The sequence below is a fragment of the Melospiza georgiana genome, chromosome 5 (assembly GCF_028018845.1).
Source record: "Melospiza georgiana isolate bMelGeo1 chromosome 5, bMelGeo1.pri, whole genome shotgun sequence".
NCBI lineage: Eukaryota > Metazoa > Chordata > Aves > Passeriformes > Passerellidae > Melospiza > Melospiza georgiana.
In genome coordinates, this window is record NC_080434.1 from 33284766 (window position 1) to 33299808 (window position 15043).

The 15043-nt window shown below is 43.6% G+C and overlaps 1 protein-coding gene across 2 annotated transcripts; it reads left to right on the forward strand.

Annotated features, from left to right (window-relative positions):
• The first annotated feature begins 480 nt into the window (after window positions 1-480).
• On the forward strand, window positions 481-9427 carry NAAA (N-acylethanolamine acid amidase). 2 transcript variants are annotated; one of them, XM_058024765.1, is made up of 11 exons: window positions 481-682; window positions 817-981; window positions 2484-2610; window positions 3359-3449; window positions 5190-5266; window positions 5721-5893; window positions 6204-6266; window positions 6815-6881; window positions 7367-7395; window positions 8280-8376; window positions 9119-9427. In XM_058024765.1, exons 1-10 carry the CDS (start codon window positions 513-515, stop codon window positions 8353-8355), a joined length of 1038 nt encoding a protein of 345 aa, XP_057880748.1. In that variant the 5' UTR covers window positions 481-512; the 3' UTR covers window positions 8356-8376; window positions 9119-9427. The 2 variants fall into 2 exon arrangements, with proteins under 2 accessions (XP_057880748.1, XP_057880749.1); XM_058024766.1 differs by lacking the exons at window positions 7367-7395; window positions 9119-9427 and having other exon boundaries at window positions 8280-8362.
• Window positions 9428-15043: the final 5616 nt, after the last annotated feature.

Sequence of the window (15043 nt, forward strand, 5' to 3'; positions counted from 1 at the left end):
AGCGGAGGGGGGGAGAAGGCAAGTACAATCTGTACACCACAGTTGTATTGCTAGGGGCGTTTTTTCTGGTGAGCAGTTTTTCTTGTGCATGTGTCCAGAAACTAATACTCTCTGACACTGAAAGAGAGTGGTCATTTTTTGCCCCTGCGGTAGAGGACCACGGTCTAGTCTCCTCTTTCCCGGTTTCCCTCTTGTTTACAGCTTTGCTGTGTCAGCCAGCATGCCGACAGCTCTGCCAAGCGTGGGTTTGTCCCCTCTGCCCTCAGTATGGAAACGACAGTGTTGGACCGGCTTTGATCAATGTGGCCCAACAGCAGCAGCAGAGCCGGGTCAATGCACAGGCTACCCTGTACCATGTACCTGCTGCTCGGTCCCGTGTCTCACGGGACGAAGCGGGCTCGCAGGCTGCGGGCGGGCCGTGACGCCTTGGGGCGGGCAGGGCCGGGGCGGGCCCTGCGGCGCGGGGAAGGGTGGGTTGGCCCCGGGGCGCCGCTGCCGCTCCATCCTGCGCCATGGGCTGCGGGCCGTGGGCGCTTCTGGCGCTGCTGTGCGGGGTGGCGGGGGCGGCGGCCCCCCTGCGCTGCAACGTGAGCCTGGACAGCCCGGCCGAGCAGCGCTGGCTGCCCGTGCTGCGGCACTTCGAGCCCGCCTTCCTGCGCGCCGCCGTCCAGCGGATCATCGAGTGCGTGCGGCCGGGCGGGCGGGGAGGGGGGACGAGCGGGGCAGCGCCGGGAGGGCTGGTGGAGCAGCGCAGGGCTGCCAGCTGCGAGCCGCTGGCCCGCTCTCGGCTGAACCCTCCTCGGCTGTGCCTTGCAGCGAGAGCGTACCCGAATGGGTTCACCAGGTCATCCAGCCCATAGCAGCCGAACTGGAGCTTTTCATGCCCCAGCCTTTCGCGGGAGAGATTGCGGGGATGTGCAAAGCACTTGGAATCAAGCTCGGAGATGGAATCCTGCTGAACTTCGCCTACGAATCCACTGCGTAAGTGTTGAGTACTTACATGGTCTCGTACAGGTGAGCAGAGAGCTTCAGTTCAGCGTGGGGGAAGGCACGTGTTGGGTTATTTGCACTCTTGGTTCTGAGACCACTTCATCTGTTCAGCCAGAAGGCTTCCTTCTCTTTTGGCAGATGGAATGCTCAATGGAACGAGAAATGGTCATGTTTTCTATTGGGAAGCACAACTCCTATCTGTCGTAGTTTTGTGTATGTACATACATACAAGCATATGTACATATATATATAAACGTATTAAAATACAAAAATCATTTTTGCTGGTAAGGTATATCCATCCAAAAGTAGACCATTTATGTTTGAAGGGGATGTAATGTTCTCTGACACTTAAAAATGGCCAAAAAGGAGGCTAGAGTAATTAGGTGCTCTCTCATTAATCTGAGATAAAGTTACTACTAAACTACTTTCTGGATGAAAGGTCACCATGGCTGCATAATCTCACTTCTCCATTTGAACAGTGGAAAATGACTTTAGTATATTTATGGCAGCAAACAAAATCTCAGTGAAAAAATACTGACTTTTTTGTCTCTTTGCCCTAGAAACAGGGTGCAGAAGAATAATCAACACTTGGTGTTGCCTCTGGGGAGCCTAAAATATTTCTCCATATACATTTTAGCCAATATCAAGGCATATGGCTCCTTGTTTGCATTTCGATCATTTTTTTCTTAATGTGTAGTACTCAGTGATATTTTTTTTAATAAGGACTAATATTGAATATGATATATTTAACTGCTGGCTCTTTTAGTGTTTCACAGAGGATACTTGCCATACTTTGCCCTGGTGAGGCCCCTGAAATTCAGTTTCTTGGCTTGGATACTAGAAAACCCCCATCAACTGAGAATAGCCTACTTATGTGAAGAATTGTTTACCTTTATTTTTGAGAGGCAGAGTTATGCATCACTGAAATGACCAACTCAAAACTACAGAGAATATAAGCTAATTCCTTGCCAATGCAATATACTTTACAAAAAAACCCCCTGTTTTAATGAAACTGAACTTGCTACACAAGGAATTAGAGCATTCTTCTTGTTCTAGAGAGTAGTCTGTTATTGAAATGGCTGATACATGTACCAATTTTCTTCATTTTTATTGCTGGGACTTAATTTGAATGTATCTACTCATGATTAAAATTATAGACAGTCCAAATGGAAATGAAATCATCAGAATTAACTGCAGGAAGTGTGACACTTATGGATGCTTTCAGATGTTAGCTTTTCGTTATGGCTTACAGAAGTGAAATGAAATAATGGTTTTTCCCAAGTGGAAGTGCTGCTTTCTGCATGCCCTTTAATTTCTGACCTGCTGTGGACTGTGGAATGGTATTGGACTCCTCTTTGTATGGTAACATGAATAAAACACTTAGCAGAGCATCAACTCAGTTACTTCTGAAAGGTTGAGCTCCTGCAGCTAGGATATTGCAAGCAGTGCCAGAGCTGTGCCTTCAGTCATTCCTTGTCCTGTTCTGTTTGCAGGTTCTGTACCAGCATTGTGGCTCAGGATGACAAAGGCAACATTTACCATGGTCGGAACCTGGATTACGCTTTTGTTGATATATTGAGCAAGATCACACTGGATGTGCAGTTTATCAAGGGTGGGCAGGTATGGTCTCGGTTGGCATGGCTGGATGGTGTTCTGTGAAGAATGGGACAGCCCCATATCTGCTTAGATGGGGGGTTTAATGTAGGAATGGGGTTCTCATCCCAATTCTACTGAATTGTTAGAGCAGCACAGTTATACTCCAGCAGTGTGGGATGAATGCTGATTCTCTTTCCTTTCTGGGCATCCAGTTTATGGTGATGGATTGGACAAAGTAGAACAGCTTAATCTGGTATTCAAGATATTATTTCCAAGAGATGCTGAAAGAAGGAAATGTCAAGATGCTAAAGAAGAAAAGAGGTATTAGGGAATATGGCAAAGAGATCAGTTTTGGTAGGAACCAATTCTAAGGTGCTTTTTTTCTTTAGACCTTGTGAATTTCTGTGACCAACAAGTGTGTCTTTAGACAAAGATTTTCAAAAAAGAACTAGCTGTTAGTGCAGTTTTGTGAGTCTGATTTTTTTTTTCTTTTAATGCTCATTAGTCCGTTTTTTAAACAGAAAAGTTGTTTGTTGCTTGGCAGTTTAACCTGAGCAAAAGTCTTGTAGCTCTCAGTGGTCACAAACAACTGGAATGCTGTGAGTTTGAGGCCTCAGAGTCACTTTACAATTTACTCGGCGTGTTTTCTTGTAACTGAAGGCACAGTGTACTATAGTAACGTAGGTGTGAAAGCTATAGAAAGAAGTACAGGCTGCAGGTTCCATCTGAGCGCTGTTCTGGAATGCTCAACTGCTCTCCTTCCTGGTTTCAGGTTGCGTACCAAGGCACCACATTTCTTGGTTACGTCGGCTTATGGACTGGGCAGAGTCCACACAAGTTCACCATCTCCGGAGATGAACGAGGTAAAGGGAGTGTCTTCCACAGTAGATGTTGTGTGTTTTGTTGATTGTCACCTGCCTTGGCCTTTTTCTCCCAAAGGGAGCAATGCAGTTAAGGTTGCCAAAAAGGACCTGAAGTGGAATGCCTTGCCTTGCCCTCAGGGAGTGAAAGCACACATGCCTGGTTTTGGATACTGTGTAGGGGAAGGTATTTGTCAGCAGTGTCACCTGAGCTGAAAGTGTCAAAGGATGGGGAAAGCCTTGGCAATGCTGTAAAAGATGTGGTCTGGTCAAGAGCCAGCATTAGAGGTGGCAGAAGTGGGGGTTGAGATAGCAAGATGCAGTTTGGACAGTGAAGAAACTGCTCCTTTGCTGGTTCTGCTGTATTCCATTCTTGCCTGGCCTCATGAGGCAGTTGGAAAGAGGGGGAAGATCTAGGGGAAAGGCAGCAGACCTCGAGGGAATGCCAGGAGACACCAGAAAGGCAGTTAAGCAAGGTCAGTAGTAGAGCAGAGTTGAGAGATGCCACTACTGAGAACTAAAGTTTGTAGCAGTGGGGAAGGCAGGGGGAAGATCACTGCCTTGTTCATAAGGGCTTCAGTTTCACAAGTAATGACAGTTATGTCCAACTCAAAGCTTGGGAAATTGTCTCCATTTCTCTTCTCTCTATTCCTTTTAAGAAGCTGATACTGTGCTCTTCTTTATTAGGTGACTGTTAGAACTGGCAATGATGTATTCTCAGAACCAACATCTAAAGCGTTTATTTTTCCCTTGTGATGGTGATAAGCTTTTTTTTTTAAAATCTTGAACAATCTGTTCTTCAACTCCTTAGCTATGCAAACAATATTCACTCTGTGTTCCACTGGTACATTCTCTCTGAGTAGGGATTCTGTTATGGAGCACTTGCACCTCTTGCTTCCTGTTCGCGTTGCTCATGCTGCCTTGTTGGATTCACTAAATTCTTTCCATAGTTTACATGCACACTGCTTCTGATTCCAGAGTAGTTAGTTAATGCTTTCAAAACTGGGGTGTCCTGGGCTGTTAGTTACTGGGGAAAACCGCTTTTAGTTCAGCTTAAAGGCAAGTGTTACATGTTTATTGAGTCTCTTGAAAGGCCTGATTGAGGAAAGCTTGTGTACCAAAGTCCTGTGTTTCTCCACATCCTATGTTCACTCCACACATGCTGCAGTTCTGTCCATGGGCTGCTGCTGACTGCTTGCTGGCTTATCTGAAGTGAAAGATGTTTTCAGTTAATTCCAACTGAACTATGAATTGAGGGAAGTGAGCATGTGGCTCTTGGGGAACCAGGATGACTAAATCAGGATCAGGGTCTATCAAGTGACAAGCAGACTGATTTTTTTTTTTTTTTTTTTTTTTTGTGCTTTGTGAAGTGTGTTTAAATAGCAACAAACTTGGCCTTCTGGTTTTTGCACTTTGCTTATTATTCCCAGTAACACAAGCACTATCACTACCTCTTTTTTAGCTGTTTTATTATTTCTGTGAAATTCTTCCTGTTCTAATATTTCAGGAAGGTGAGTAATGAGATGATTATTATCATTCCTGTTGTGACAGGTCTGAGATGGTTTCTGCGAAGCTGCTGTGGCTGACTGTCAGTTGGAATTGTGTTGTCTATATATATTTCACCTGAAGGTTGTGCTCCTTGTTGGCACTTCTCCCGTAAAATGTTGGTACTTAGTGCTGATAGGCACCTACCCTGTTTCACTGTATATAAATTACATGTATAGTAATTTTTTTTCTCCCCAGATGGTGGTAGATGGTGGGAAAATGCTATAGCTGCTTTCTTCAATAGGAATTACCCGGTCAGCTGGCTTGTGAGAGATGTAAGTGCAGTGAGTTGATCTTACATTTCACAGCTGTGCCACATTTGTCCTTAAACATCTAGTAGATTAAAATCAGTGGCACAGAAGACTTAACAGCTTGATAAGCAAATGAATTTCTCAGGAGAAACTAAGTGTGTACCTGTATTTAGAAGTGAGGCAATTCCAGCCCTTTTGGAGGGCAGCCTCCAGTGCCAAAGGTCCTGGAGAAGCTGTGCCAAGGCTTCCTTCCTAGGGAGTGTTTCAACTAGCTGTAACTTGTGTCATAACCAGTTAAGACAGCTGTACTCCTAGATGGTGAATATCTGTGCCAGGGGTTATCTTATGCTATTTGTTATGTTGTTATATTAATATTTTCAAGTAGCACTTCAGAGTCAATTAGCTGGACCTTCATATTTTGAAGATGTCCCAGTACTCGTTTTTGTGCTTAAGCTCACTCATCTCCTTTTTGTGTTAGACCCTGAGCCAAGCAGAGGACTTCCAGGCTGCTGTTCTCAGACTGGCTGACATTCCCATCATTGCTGAGGTTTACTATATTGTGGGAGGTGTCTCACCCAAAGAAGGCATGGTCATAACGAGGAATAGAAGAGGACCAGCAGATCTCTGGCCTCTCGATCCCTTAAGTGGAGCGTAAGTAGGAAAAAACTGCTTGGTTTTTGCTTCTCATGTTCCCATCTGAGTGACTGGCTTAGGGGCACAACTTCCTGGAGAGAGCCAGGGCACCTCTTGGTCATGGTTACAGCAGGGGATTCCCTCCTGTGTGCCATAGTTCATGGTCAAGGCTGTTACAGCTACCAGCATGGGGCCCTTGGGCTTGCAGAAGTGGAGGGAGTTGCCTTTTGAGGGAGTTTTCTCCTTTTGGCAATATAAGGATAAAGATTGTTGGACTTTATGAATTACCTACTGAGTCACCTTTTGTTTGCTTATGTGCTTGTTGCAGGTGGTTCCGTGTGGAGACAAACTACGATCACTGGACTACCCCTCCTCCTTTTGATGATCGCAGGTAAATTGATTGGAAGCTCTGTGGGGAGAGAACATGTGTTTTCAAAGTGGCTAGAGGTATGGGTAGCTGTTTGCTCCTGCAGCAGGCAGCTCATTCAGCTCCTGTAAAGCCACTCTGAAGGGAGTACATATGGTGTAGAGCAATACTCACAGATGAAAGGGTGTGAGACAGTGATTAGCATAAAGAGAAACTGCAAAGATAATGCTTAGGCCACAAACTTGCTCAGAAAGCAAAATTTAGTAGGAGGTAAATGACTTAGATCAACAGTGCCAAAGTGGATGGCACTAGGAGGGTGTTTGTATGGGATTTTTAGGTTGTGTAGTGTGCAAAAAGGGATCGGCAGATTGCTTCTTGATATGTGCTCAATGGAATAGTAACAGGAACTTCAATACTGTGAGATGAGATCCAGTCACACAACTTGGGGTTATTTTAGACCAAAGCAGGCATTTCAGTGTGAAGGCCTTTAGTAAGAAGGTGTTTGTGTTGGTGCTTTGTAGCCTTTGAAACAGACAAGTGTGTTTAATTGATAATGTGTTGCTTTCCCACAGAACTGCAGCTATCAAAGCTCTCAATGCTACTGGACAGCACAACATCAACTTTGATACACTCTTTAAGGTAGTTCTCAAATTCTGCTTTATGAGTTGCTCTTCAAGTTCTTTGACAAAACACAAGTGTTCTTTCATCAGGGATGTAGAAGCTGTGCTTTATTGTGGGGAACAAGGTTTACTGCACAGCTGTCTCTAGGGGGGGTTGAAGACTGAAAGTTGTTCCAAATGCTTCTGGACTCCTATTTAGGCATTTTGTAACAGTTTACCAATTCACGTGGAAAGTGTGGGAGATGAATCCCATCATCTTTGTGCAGTTTCTTATTTCAAGCACAGGCACTTAGTGTTAGACATGGTGACCTTTGGGAATTGCAATGTCTTTCAGAGGGCTTGTTTTGAAAGTACTTCAGTAAAATGGTCTGATGTTTAAAAAAGGTGGGAAGTTCTTGACTTTATATTATTCCTTACATAACTTCATCCTACTGCTGTTTCTAAATAGCCATTTACTTCCCTCTTTATCTCCCCAAATGACAACTCTTCCAACTTTCTGTACAGGTGTTGTCAGTGAAGCCAGTCTTAAACAAGTAAGTATTAGATTGAGAGATGTTGATTGGTGCCTCCTGCTGTGCCTCAGGCCACTTGAAAGCACACCACAAACTTCTTTAGGATCTTCCTTATGTGTATGAGTCCTGTGGTTTCCCAGCCTAGATTCTGGCTTGTGCTCATGACCCTCTACTTCCACAACATTGTTCCTTTTGGGTCTACCACTTCAGTTAGGGAACTGCACTTATTTGGGCTCAGTCTGGTAATGGAAAATTGCATTGGAGTAGTGAAACAAATGGCTCCTTTGGAGAAGCAGCTAGATGTCACATGGACTCCTTTGCCCATTTTTGGAAATTTGGACTTTGTGATAACACTGACAGTAGCTTTTTCTGCATATTCTGATGGAGCTCTGATTAATTTGTAATAAAGGAAGTGGGATAAAGCTTTTAGATGCCATTTACTACATTTTCAAGAGATACGTTTCAGTACACCATTCTTCTGTGCTGTTCCAGAAATTGCACTTTTGCAAGTTATCATGTTATCAAGTTTTACTTTTACGTGGAGCTCAATCATATTCTCTGTATCCGTCGTTGTCATTGGAGCTTGGCAGTGGCTTCCTCTACCTCTGCTCTGCCTTGTCAATGTGAGGTAATGGGGAAAGGAAAAGGTTCATCTCAGCTATTGTGACATAGATACAGTATCAATTGTTTAATACAGTTCCTCTCTTGTGCTGTGTGGGGGAAAGAACACTAAAAATTGATGCCAACAGTCTTTAATTTAATCAGTCTCTTTTCCTAAATCCTTCTGTACCTAAGCCGAATATTTGTTTCCATAAATACCTGTCCTGCTGCCTTGCTAGCTAGATGGATTCCCCCTCCTGCCTTTGGGATGTCACTCACTCTCTCTGTTGCTCTTTCCCTGCCAGTAACACAGTGTACACTACAGTCATGAGTGCTGCACTTCCAGATCGGTACCAGACATGGATGAGAGCCGGGCAGTGAAGAGATGGAAGTGGCAGAGGTGTAAGTGGCATCTGTACTTGCACAACAATTGCAGCTCCAGAGTCACTGAGGGCCAAAGCATTGCACTGGCATGCTGGCCCAGTCTGAATTCCTGATGCTGCTTGTTTATTGCCCTTGGATAAATACCTTCCATTGTTTTAGAGGGAGTTAAATATTGACTCTCCTAGTGAAACTCTTGGAGAATATATTAGGGTTTTGATCAGAGAGGAAGGGATGGAAGCTGCAACCTAAAGGTAGAGGTTGCCTCTGGGAATGTTTAGCCTATTTTTACCAGCCCCACTATGAAACTTGCTTGTCATCAGGTGGATGATGACAGGAAGCCCTGCCAGAGGGAACTAAATCCCAGCAGGAGGGGATGGTGCACTTAGCTATAAGAAAAATTGAACTTGGTTGGTAATGGCTGCTCACCAGTGACTACATGTGAGCAGCATCCTTTGGGGGCTCTGTCCTGTGAATGTACAGAATAAGCTGAAGTTCTTGAGCTCACAAGGTGCCTCATGGGGACAGCTTCAGAGAGATACTATGAGAATTTCTATGCCAAGAAACTGGTTGCATGGCCTTGGCAAGAGCACAAGAAGCTGTATTTCAGTTTAAAGAGGTTTTAAAAAATACTATTGCTATTATATTTGCGGCAGTTCTGTCAGATCTTATTTTAGCAAGAATAATTCTTTCTAGCCATTGTGTAGAACTTGTTTTTCACTTAACTCTGGACAAACCTGTGCTCTCTTGCCTGTTTTTCTAGTTCAACACCCTGAGTGAGAAGCTGAAGCTGTGCAAGACTAACACATGCTTTTAAAATCACCCCTGGGAGCAGTACAGTGGCTTTGGTTCATGAATGATGTGCGCCATTCAGGAAACAGTGATTTGTTAACTCTTCAAAGTGTTGCAGGTGATCCTGTTGATGACCTGTAATGGAAGTTTGAAATTTCCTGTAATTTAATTGATGCTCTAGTAGATGTTGATGGGTAAAAATGGCTTGTACTATTTTTGGTATGAGTTGTGCAACTGCGATGTACTTCTGTGCTGACTAATAAATACATTTTGTAAATTACATAGCCTGAAAGTCTGAAGTAATTAAATAAAAATATTCAGCTCATAGCTTGATGTATGAAGCCTTGTGGGATTTTACTTCTAGGTCCTCATCCTTTTCCCTCATCTGTGAGGAGTTGTTGATCCTGGGCCTAGCAGGGGCAGATGCAGCAGTCAGCAGCATACACAACTGTAGACTACAGGTATTTTTTTTTTAATCAGAAATCAGGAGCTATTTCAGGAACAGTGGTAATGCACTTTTCTCCTTGGTAGATGAGAGGAGGTTGTGTTGGGTAGCAGGGAGGTTAAAAACCAGTTACATTTGTTTTTGTACATTCAGATCAAATTACCTGCAGTAAAAGTTAACATTTTGTTTTACGGTGCAGAGCAGTGGGGCTTTTGTCAGGTTGTGCTGACTGTATATTGAGTTTAGACACTTAAGTGTGTTCCAGAGATACCGAGGGAATTGAAGATCAAGGTGAGTGGATACCTTCAAGTAAAGCTGGCAAGTGCCTTGTTCACTGGATAAAATGTCACCTGTATGAAGGTGACAGCACCACTTGCAGATCCATGCCATGCTGGCTGTGGTGGGTGTGCACTGGTTATGCAAACTGCTCTGAGAGCACCTTCTGGAGCTGAGGGCCCTTTATCTCCTTGTGCTGAGCCTTATAACCTACTTACCTGCATACCCTTCCCTTGCCCAGATAAAAGTGCTGCAAGCTGTGCCTTGACCCAGTTTAGACAGAGATGTACAGCAGGCAATGAAAAAGCTGAAGAAGAGTTCCTGGAGCAGGATTTTAAAATGCTCGCTATCTTTGCGATTCCAGAAAATGCTATTGCTTTAATTCACTGAGTAGGCACTGATTTGTGATCCCACCAGGTTTTCTTTTAAATAACAGCTGCCCACAGTTACAGGATCCTTACAGGCGTGGCTTTGTGTAGTCATTCTGACCTCCACAGCATTAGGCTGATGATCCTCTGACAGGGGTGTGCCCAGATGCTCTGGTATATAAATTTGGCCCAGTGTTTGTTTCAATGTGTACAATATGGAATGTCTAAGTTAGCACCTAGGAGTATTCAAGAAGCAATTTGCTTCCACTGTTGTGTCTGTGGCTGAGCAGCTGTTTGGGGTTATGTGGTTTAAACAAGCAAGGAATGTAGTTTGTTTTATTTTCCTTATAAATTACTTTCTTGAAAGCCTTGCATTTTCTGTGGTAACCAACACTCCAAGAGGCTGACTGCCAACCAAATAAAGCCTTTCTGTCACCTTGAATGCTTTTCTGCTAACCCACAGGATATATAACTTCCTGGTTTTAGTTTAATGACAAGCTAAAAATATAAATACTGATCAACTGCTGAGTGATATATCTAACCCTAACCCTAAGTTGTAAGATACTTACCCTGTGAGTAGCTAAGGTACTTGTGATAAGAACTGAAGTTTGATAAAAATGCAGAGATGTGTTAATACTTTAAACAAAACCATCTTAATGCTGGAAACATTAAAATGTAGCAGTGATTGGGTTTTTTTGGTAGGTTTGGATGTTTTGTGGGAGTCTTTAACCAAGAAAGACTGGACTGAAACATCCTGGAAGTATTTCTGTTGCCTGGTCTTCTATGATTTTGTGGACATTGCTTTTTCAAAAATAAAAAAAAAGAAGTGGATCATTTATAGGTATTTGAATAGATTGCTGGTCATATATCTGTGTGAGATTTCATCTGCTCTGTGTGTGCACTTTTTAAAGACTGGAAAGAACAGTGATTTTCCAGTTTTCTCAAGCCCTGGAATTGTGAAGTAATAAAACAAGAAAAATTATCATTGCTTTTTCCACATCCTTTCCTTTCTGCTCTATAGATTCCCTAGCTACGAAGCACCAAATACTTGTTTAGCCCAACACAAATAAGGGGTGAAACTTGGAATTATTTTTCCTCCAGAAGCTTGCATTTAGCAGAAGGCAGCTTGCAAGTGTGTAAGAGCTGACTCCGAAGATGAGAGGCCAACACGCTGTAGTTCTCATTCATAATCCCTTGAGTAATCCTAATCCAGTTGAGATCTGTAGCCTTTATTAAGTGTCACGTGGTAGAGGGTTCTTAAGTCTGTTCATAACTGGGCAGTAAATAAATCAAAGTGTCTGCACCAACTCTGGGTCGCACGTGCATAGAGACATGGCCTGTGTTGTGCTGCCTGCCCAAGGGAACATCTTACTTTCCTATCTGGATTCTGAGGAGGAGATTTTGCATCTGTAACTAAAAAATAGCATCAGAAATCAGCGATCATTTGGGTACTGAACACAACCAAAATTTATCGAGTGAAGAAGCTTCAGTTGTGTTTGTCTCAACAAATCCATAAATTAGGACTTGGCAAGGTAAGTTGCATTTTTCTTTTTAATTCTTGGCAACAGGGTTTTGTGTTCAGAAGTAGCTTAAAGTTTAAGATAAAATATCCTTTTTGTATGCCAAGCTGTGTATAAAGCTGCATTTGGGAGTTTGGTATCTGCAATTCCCCTTTTTGGCACTGCAGTAACTGTGTGGTTGTGTGTTTGAAATAAAACACACTTCACCATCTTGCTTGCAGCTACGAGTGGTTCCAGGTCTGATGTGCACGTGGGCCATACAGAGGTATTTACTCTGAGGCAAGGCAGGATCATCACATTCCCTAGTGCATTGTTATCCTTGGGAGAAGTATTTGGTTTTTAAATAATCTGTAGCACTTAAACTCTTACTGTTTTTCTTTTAGCAGAACTTAAAATTGATTTCCCTCCAACATCTCTTTTAGCTTTTTCCCTAGTAAACTTTTTAGTCTGTTATGTCCTCCTGTTGCCTTCCATTTTCTGCCCACCTATTCCTTCCATTGCTGGAATGTCTATAGAACTGTCAGGTTAGTGGGCATTGTGTTCATGATGCATGAAATGTCACCTTTCCTAGGAGCAGGCTTCACATTAGCTGAGTTATTTCTGGCAGGTCTTGTGGGATGAGCACCACATTCTGCAGAGATCTATGAGGTGCACAAATACCCAGTGTGTTGAATTTGGTTCAGAATGCTGTCCCTTGCTTTGGTTTTGGAGATGTTAAAATAATTAGGCTAAGCCAGGAAATGTACCTAGGCTTTTGTAGTTTGGGTTTTGGGGCATTTGACTCAAGTGGATTTGTGCAAGGTTTCCTTGCCTGAATTTCATGGGGTACCAGATGGTGTTATTGAGCAAGTCCTCTGTTTGTGTTTGAAGAGTTGCAAGAACGGTGTTCCCCAGTGGCTCAGGAAGTGCATGGATTCTGGCTGCTATGTCTCTCTCTTGCCTGTGAAACATTACCTCCTGTGGTAGGGAATGTGTATCTTCTCTATGTGTGCGTGGCCTTCTCCTGAGGCCCTGTACTTGGTGTTCCACTGGTTGTCCATGTGGAGCTCTCAAGTCTGTGCCTCTTTAGTGGTGGTTTAAGTGTGTGTGGTGGCTTTTGTCACCTGGCTTTAGAATGTGGGTGTTCGCTGGCAGGTGCTCTGTGCCATGGCATGTGTCAGGGACAGCCCAGTGCAAAGGAGGTGTGAGGAAAACCTGTTGCAGAGGCCTCCTGATTACACCAGAGAAAAGGAAGTACTTCTGTAGGAGAGGAGTGGCAGGCAAGAGCAGGATGAGGAAGGAGTGCTTGGTAGCTGGCTGTTTCCTGGATGAATTATGTTTCTCTCCTGTAAGTTAAGACAACCTGTACCTGAAGTGGTGCTTATGTTCAGTTCATCCACTCTTTGAGTCTGTCCTTTGATTGGTCTCTGTTTCTCTTCCGTTTCTTAGGTGTAGGTATTTAGGAAGGGACAGGTGCATGTCACTGCTGGGGGGATGAGGAAGGGTCCAAGATGCTGAGCAGTTGGACTGGTTCTGTTTCTTCCTCAGTCCTTCCAGCCCTGGAACAGATTTGATTCCATTGGAGCCTGATTTATTCCTGTGCGCTCCTTTGCTCAGGTTGTGGCCCTGACAAAAATCTGAGGGCAACACATGAAGTTCATGGCTCCAGCAACTGCTTGGGAGGGAGCTGTTGATAAGCCTTTTTATGATATGATAATTAGGGCACACTAACACTAGGCTATCCCTTGCTATGGATGGCAAAAATGTGTTTAAAGTAGGCCTGCCCAAATAATAAATGCCTGTTTGTTTTGCAGGGAGAGAAGGAAATAAGAGAAAAATTATTCCCAAAGGTGACTTCAAATCCATGGTCACGTTTTATCAAAGCAGGCAGGTGGTACCCTGAACACATCCTCAGCAGGCAAAGTACTAAACACCATACTTGAGTGTTTGCTTCAGGTTTGTTCTCCATTGTTTTCAAAGTTACATAGACGTGTTCTAGTTCTTGGGGAAGGGGCCAATGCAGAATTAATAATTTTTACCGTTGCTTCTCTGGAAACCTAAAACTTGTTGAAATCCTCAGATCTGTGTTATTAAGTGAAATTTTTGTATAGGCCAGATGGGCCTATGTTCAGAAGTTCTGAACTTCTTCCTGAACTCTGGTGTTCCTGGCATTGGAGGTTACAAACAAGAGCTATAACTGGTGAGTTTTGTGTGCAATTGTCCCTTGGAGTAGTTAATAATCTGGAAAACTGTCAGAGTATTTGCACTGTTTGAGCACAAAGAAGGTAAGGAGCTAGGTAAAACTGGGTGTCATTGGCAGTGATTTCAGGCAATCTGTGCCATTGATATAAAATGATGCTGTTAGAATAAAACAAGAGTGTAGGTATTTTGCTAAGAGCATTGTGATGTGCCCTGTTGCGTCACCTGCTTATGGCACTGTGAGGATGCCATTGTACAGCTGGGCATCCTGGGCAAGGGAGAGAGAGTTGCAGGCTTTGCTGTGCTTTAGAACCTCCTGGTGCTGCGGTGTGGCTGAGCAGGGCTCACCTTCCTGAGCCAACGTGGATCACTCACCTTACACAACACCGGACACGCTCCTTCAATTACTGTTTGTGCGGATCTGAGCTATTTTGAGAGGAAAGACGTGGGTGAGGTGGAAAGAGATTGAAGGAGGCAAAAGGATTGCAGGAAGTGAGGAAAGGAGGACTTTTCCTTCCCCTGGGCAGAGGTGCCTCTGTAGTGACTCTGTCCTGACCCTCCAAAATACTTTGAGCTATGTTCTCCTGCCAACACCAGCCTTAATATTTCTACAAGTGTTTATTTCTTTCCCTCCATTTCTCAGCTTTGTCTTCCCTGAATTTCAGGGGAAAATAAAAATCTGTTGAATTCTTCAGTGATACAGCCTGGGGCTGCTTTGGCAGTGACTGTTTATTTTCCAGAGGGAAAATGTCTGTGAATGACATTCTGGTTACCCTCAAAGTGAGAGACTTCAGAGTTTGACCTAGTCTTCCATTAGGATCTGTCTACCCTGACCAGAGCTTCCACAGCAGTGAGCTTACTAAAGTCTGGATGTCTGTTGTTTTATACTGGCAACTGACGGCATAATACACCCCCACACTCAAACAGATGCATGTGAATGAAGGCAAGCAGTGTTTAACAAAGCTGGCTATTTTCTTCTGATAGCTAATTGCTATTTTAGACTTAGCTTCCTGCTAGTTATGATTAGATTAAATATCAGGTTTGTGTTCATCCCTCATAATGAGCTATCCTTTACAGCGCACTTTATGAATATTTGTCTACACTACAGA

Excerpts from the sequence above, each read along its gene's own strand:
- NAAA (XM_058024765.1), top strand. The coding sequence starts at position 513 with ATGGGCTGCGGGCCGTGGGCGCTTCTGGCGCTGCTGTGCGGGGTGGCG. Across the intron at positions 3,450-5,189 it reads CATCTCCGGAGATGAACGAG|ATGGTGGTAGATGGTGGGAA; the intron begins GTAAAGGGAGTG and ends TTTTCTCCCCAG. Across the intron at positions 5,267-5,720 it reads TCAGCTGGCTTGTGAGAGAT|ACCCTGAGCCAAGCAGAGGA; the intron begins GTAAGTGCAGTG and ends TTTTTGTGTTAG.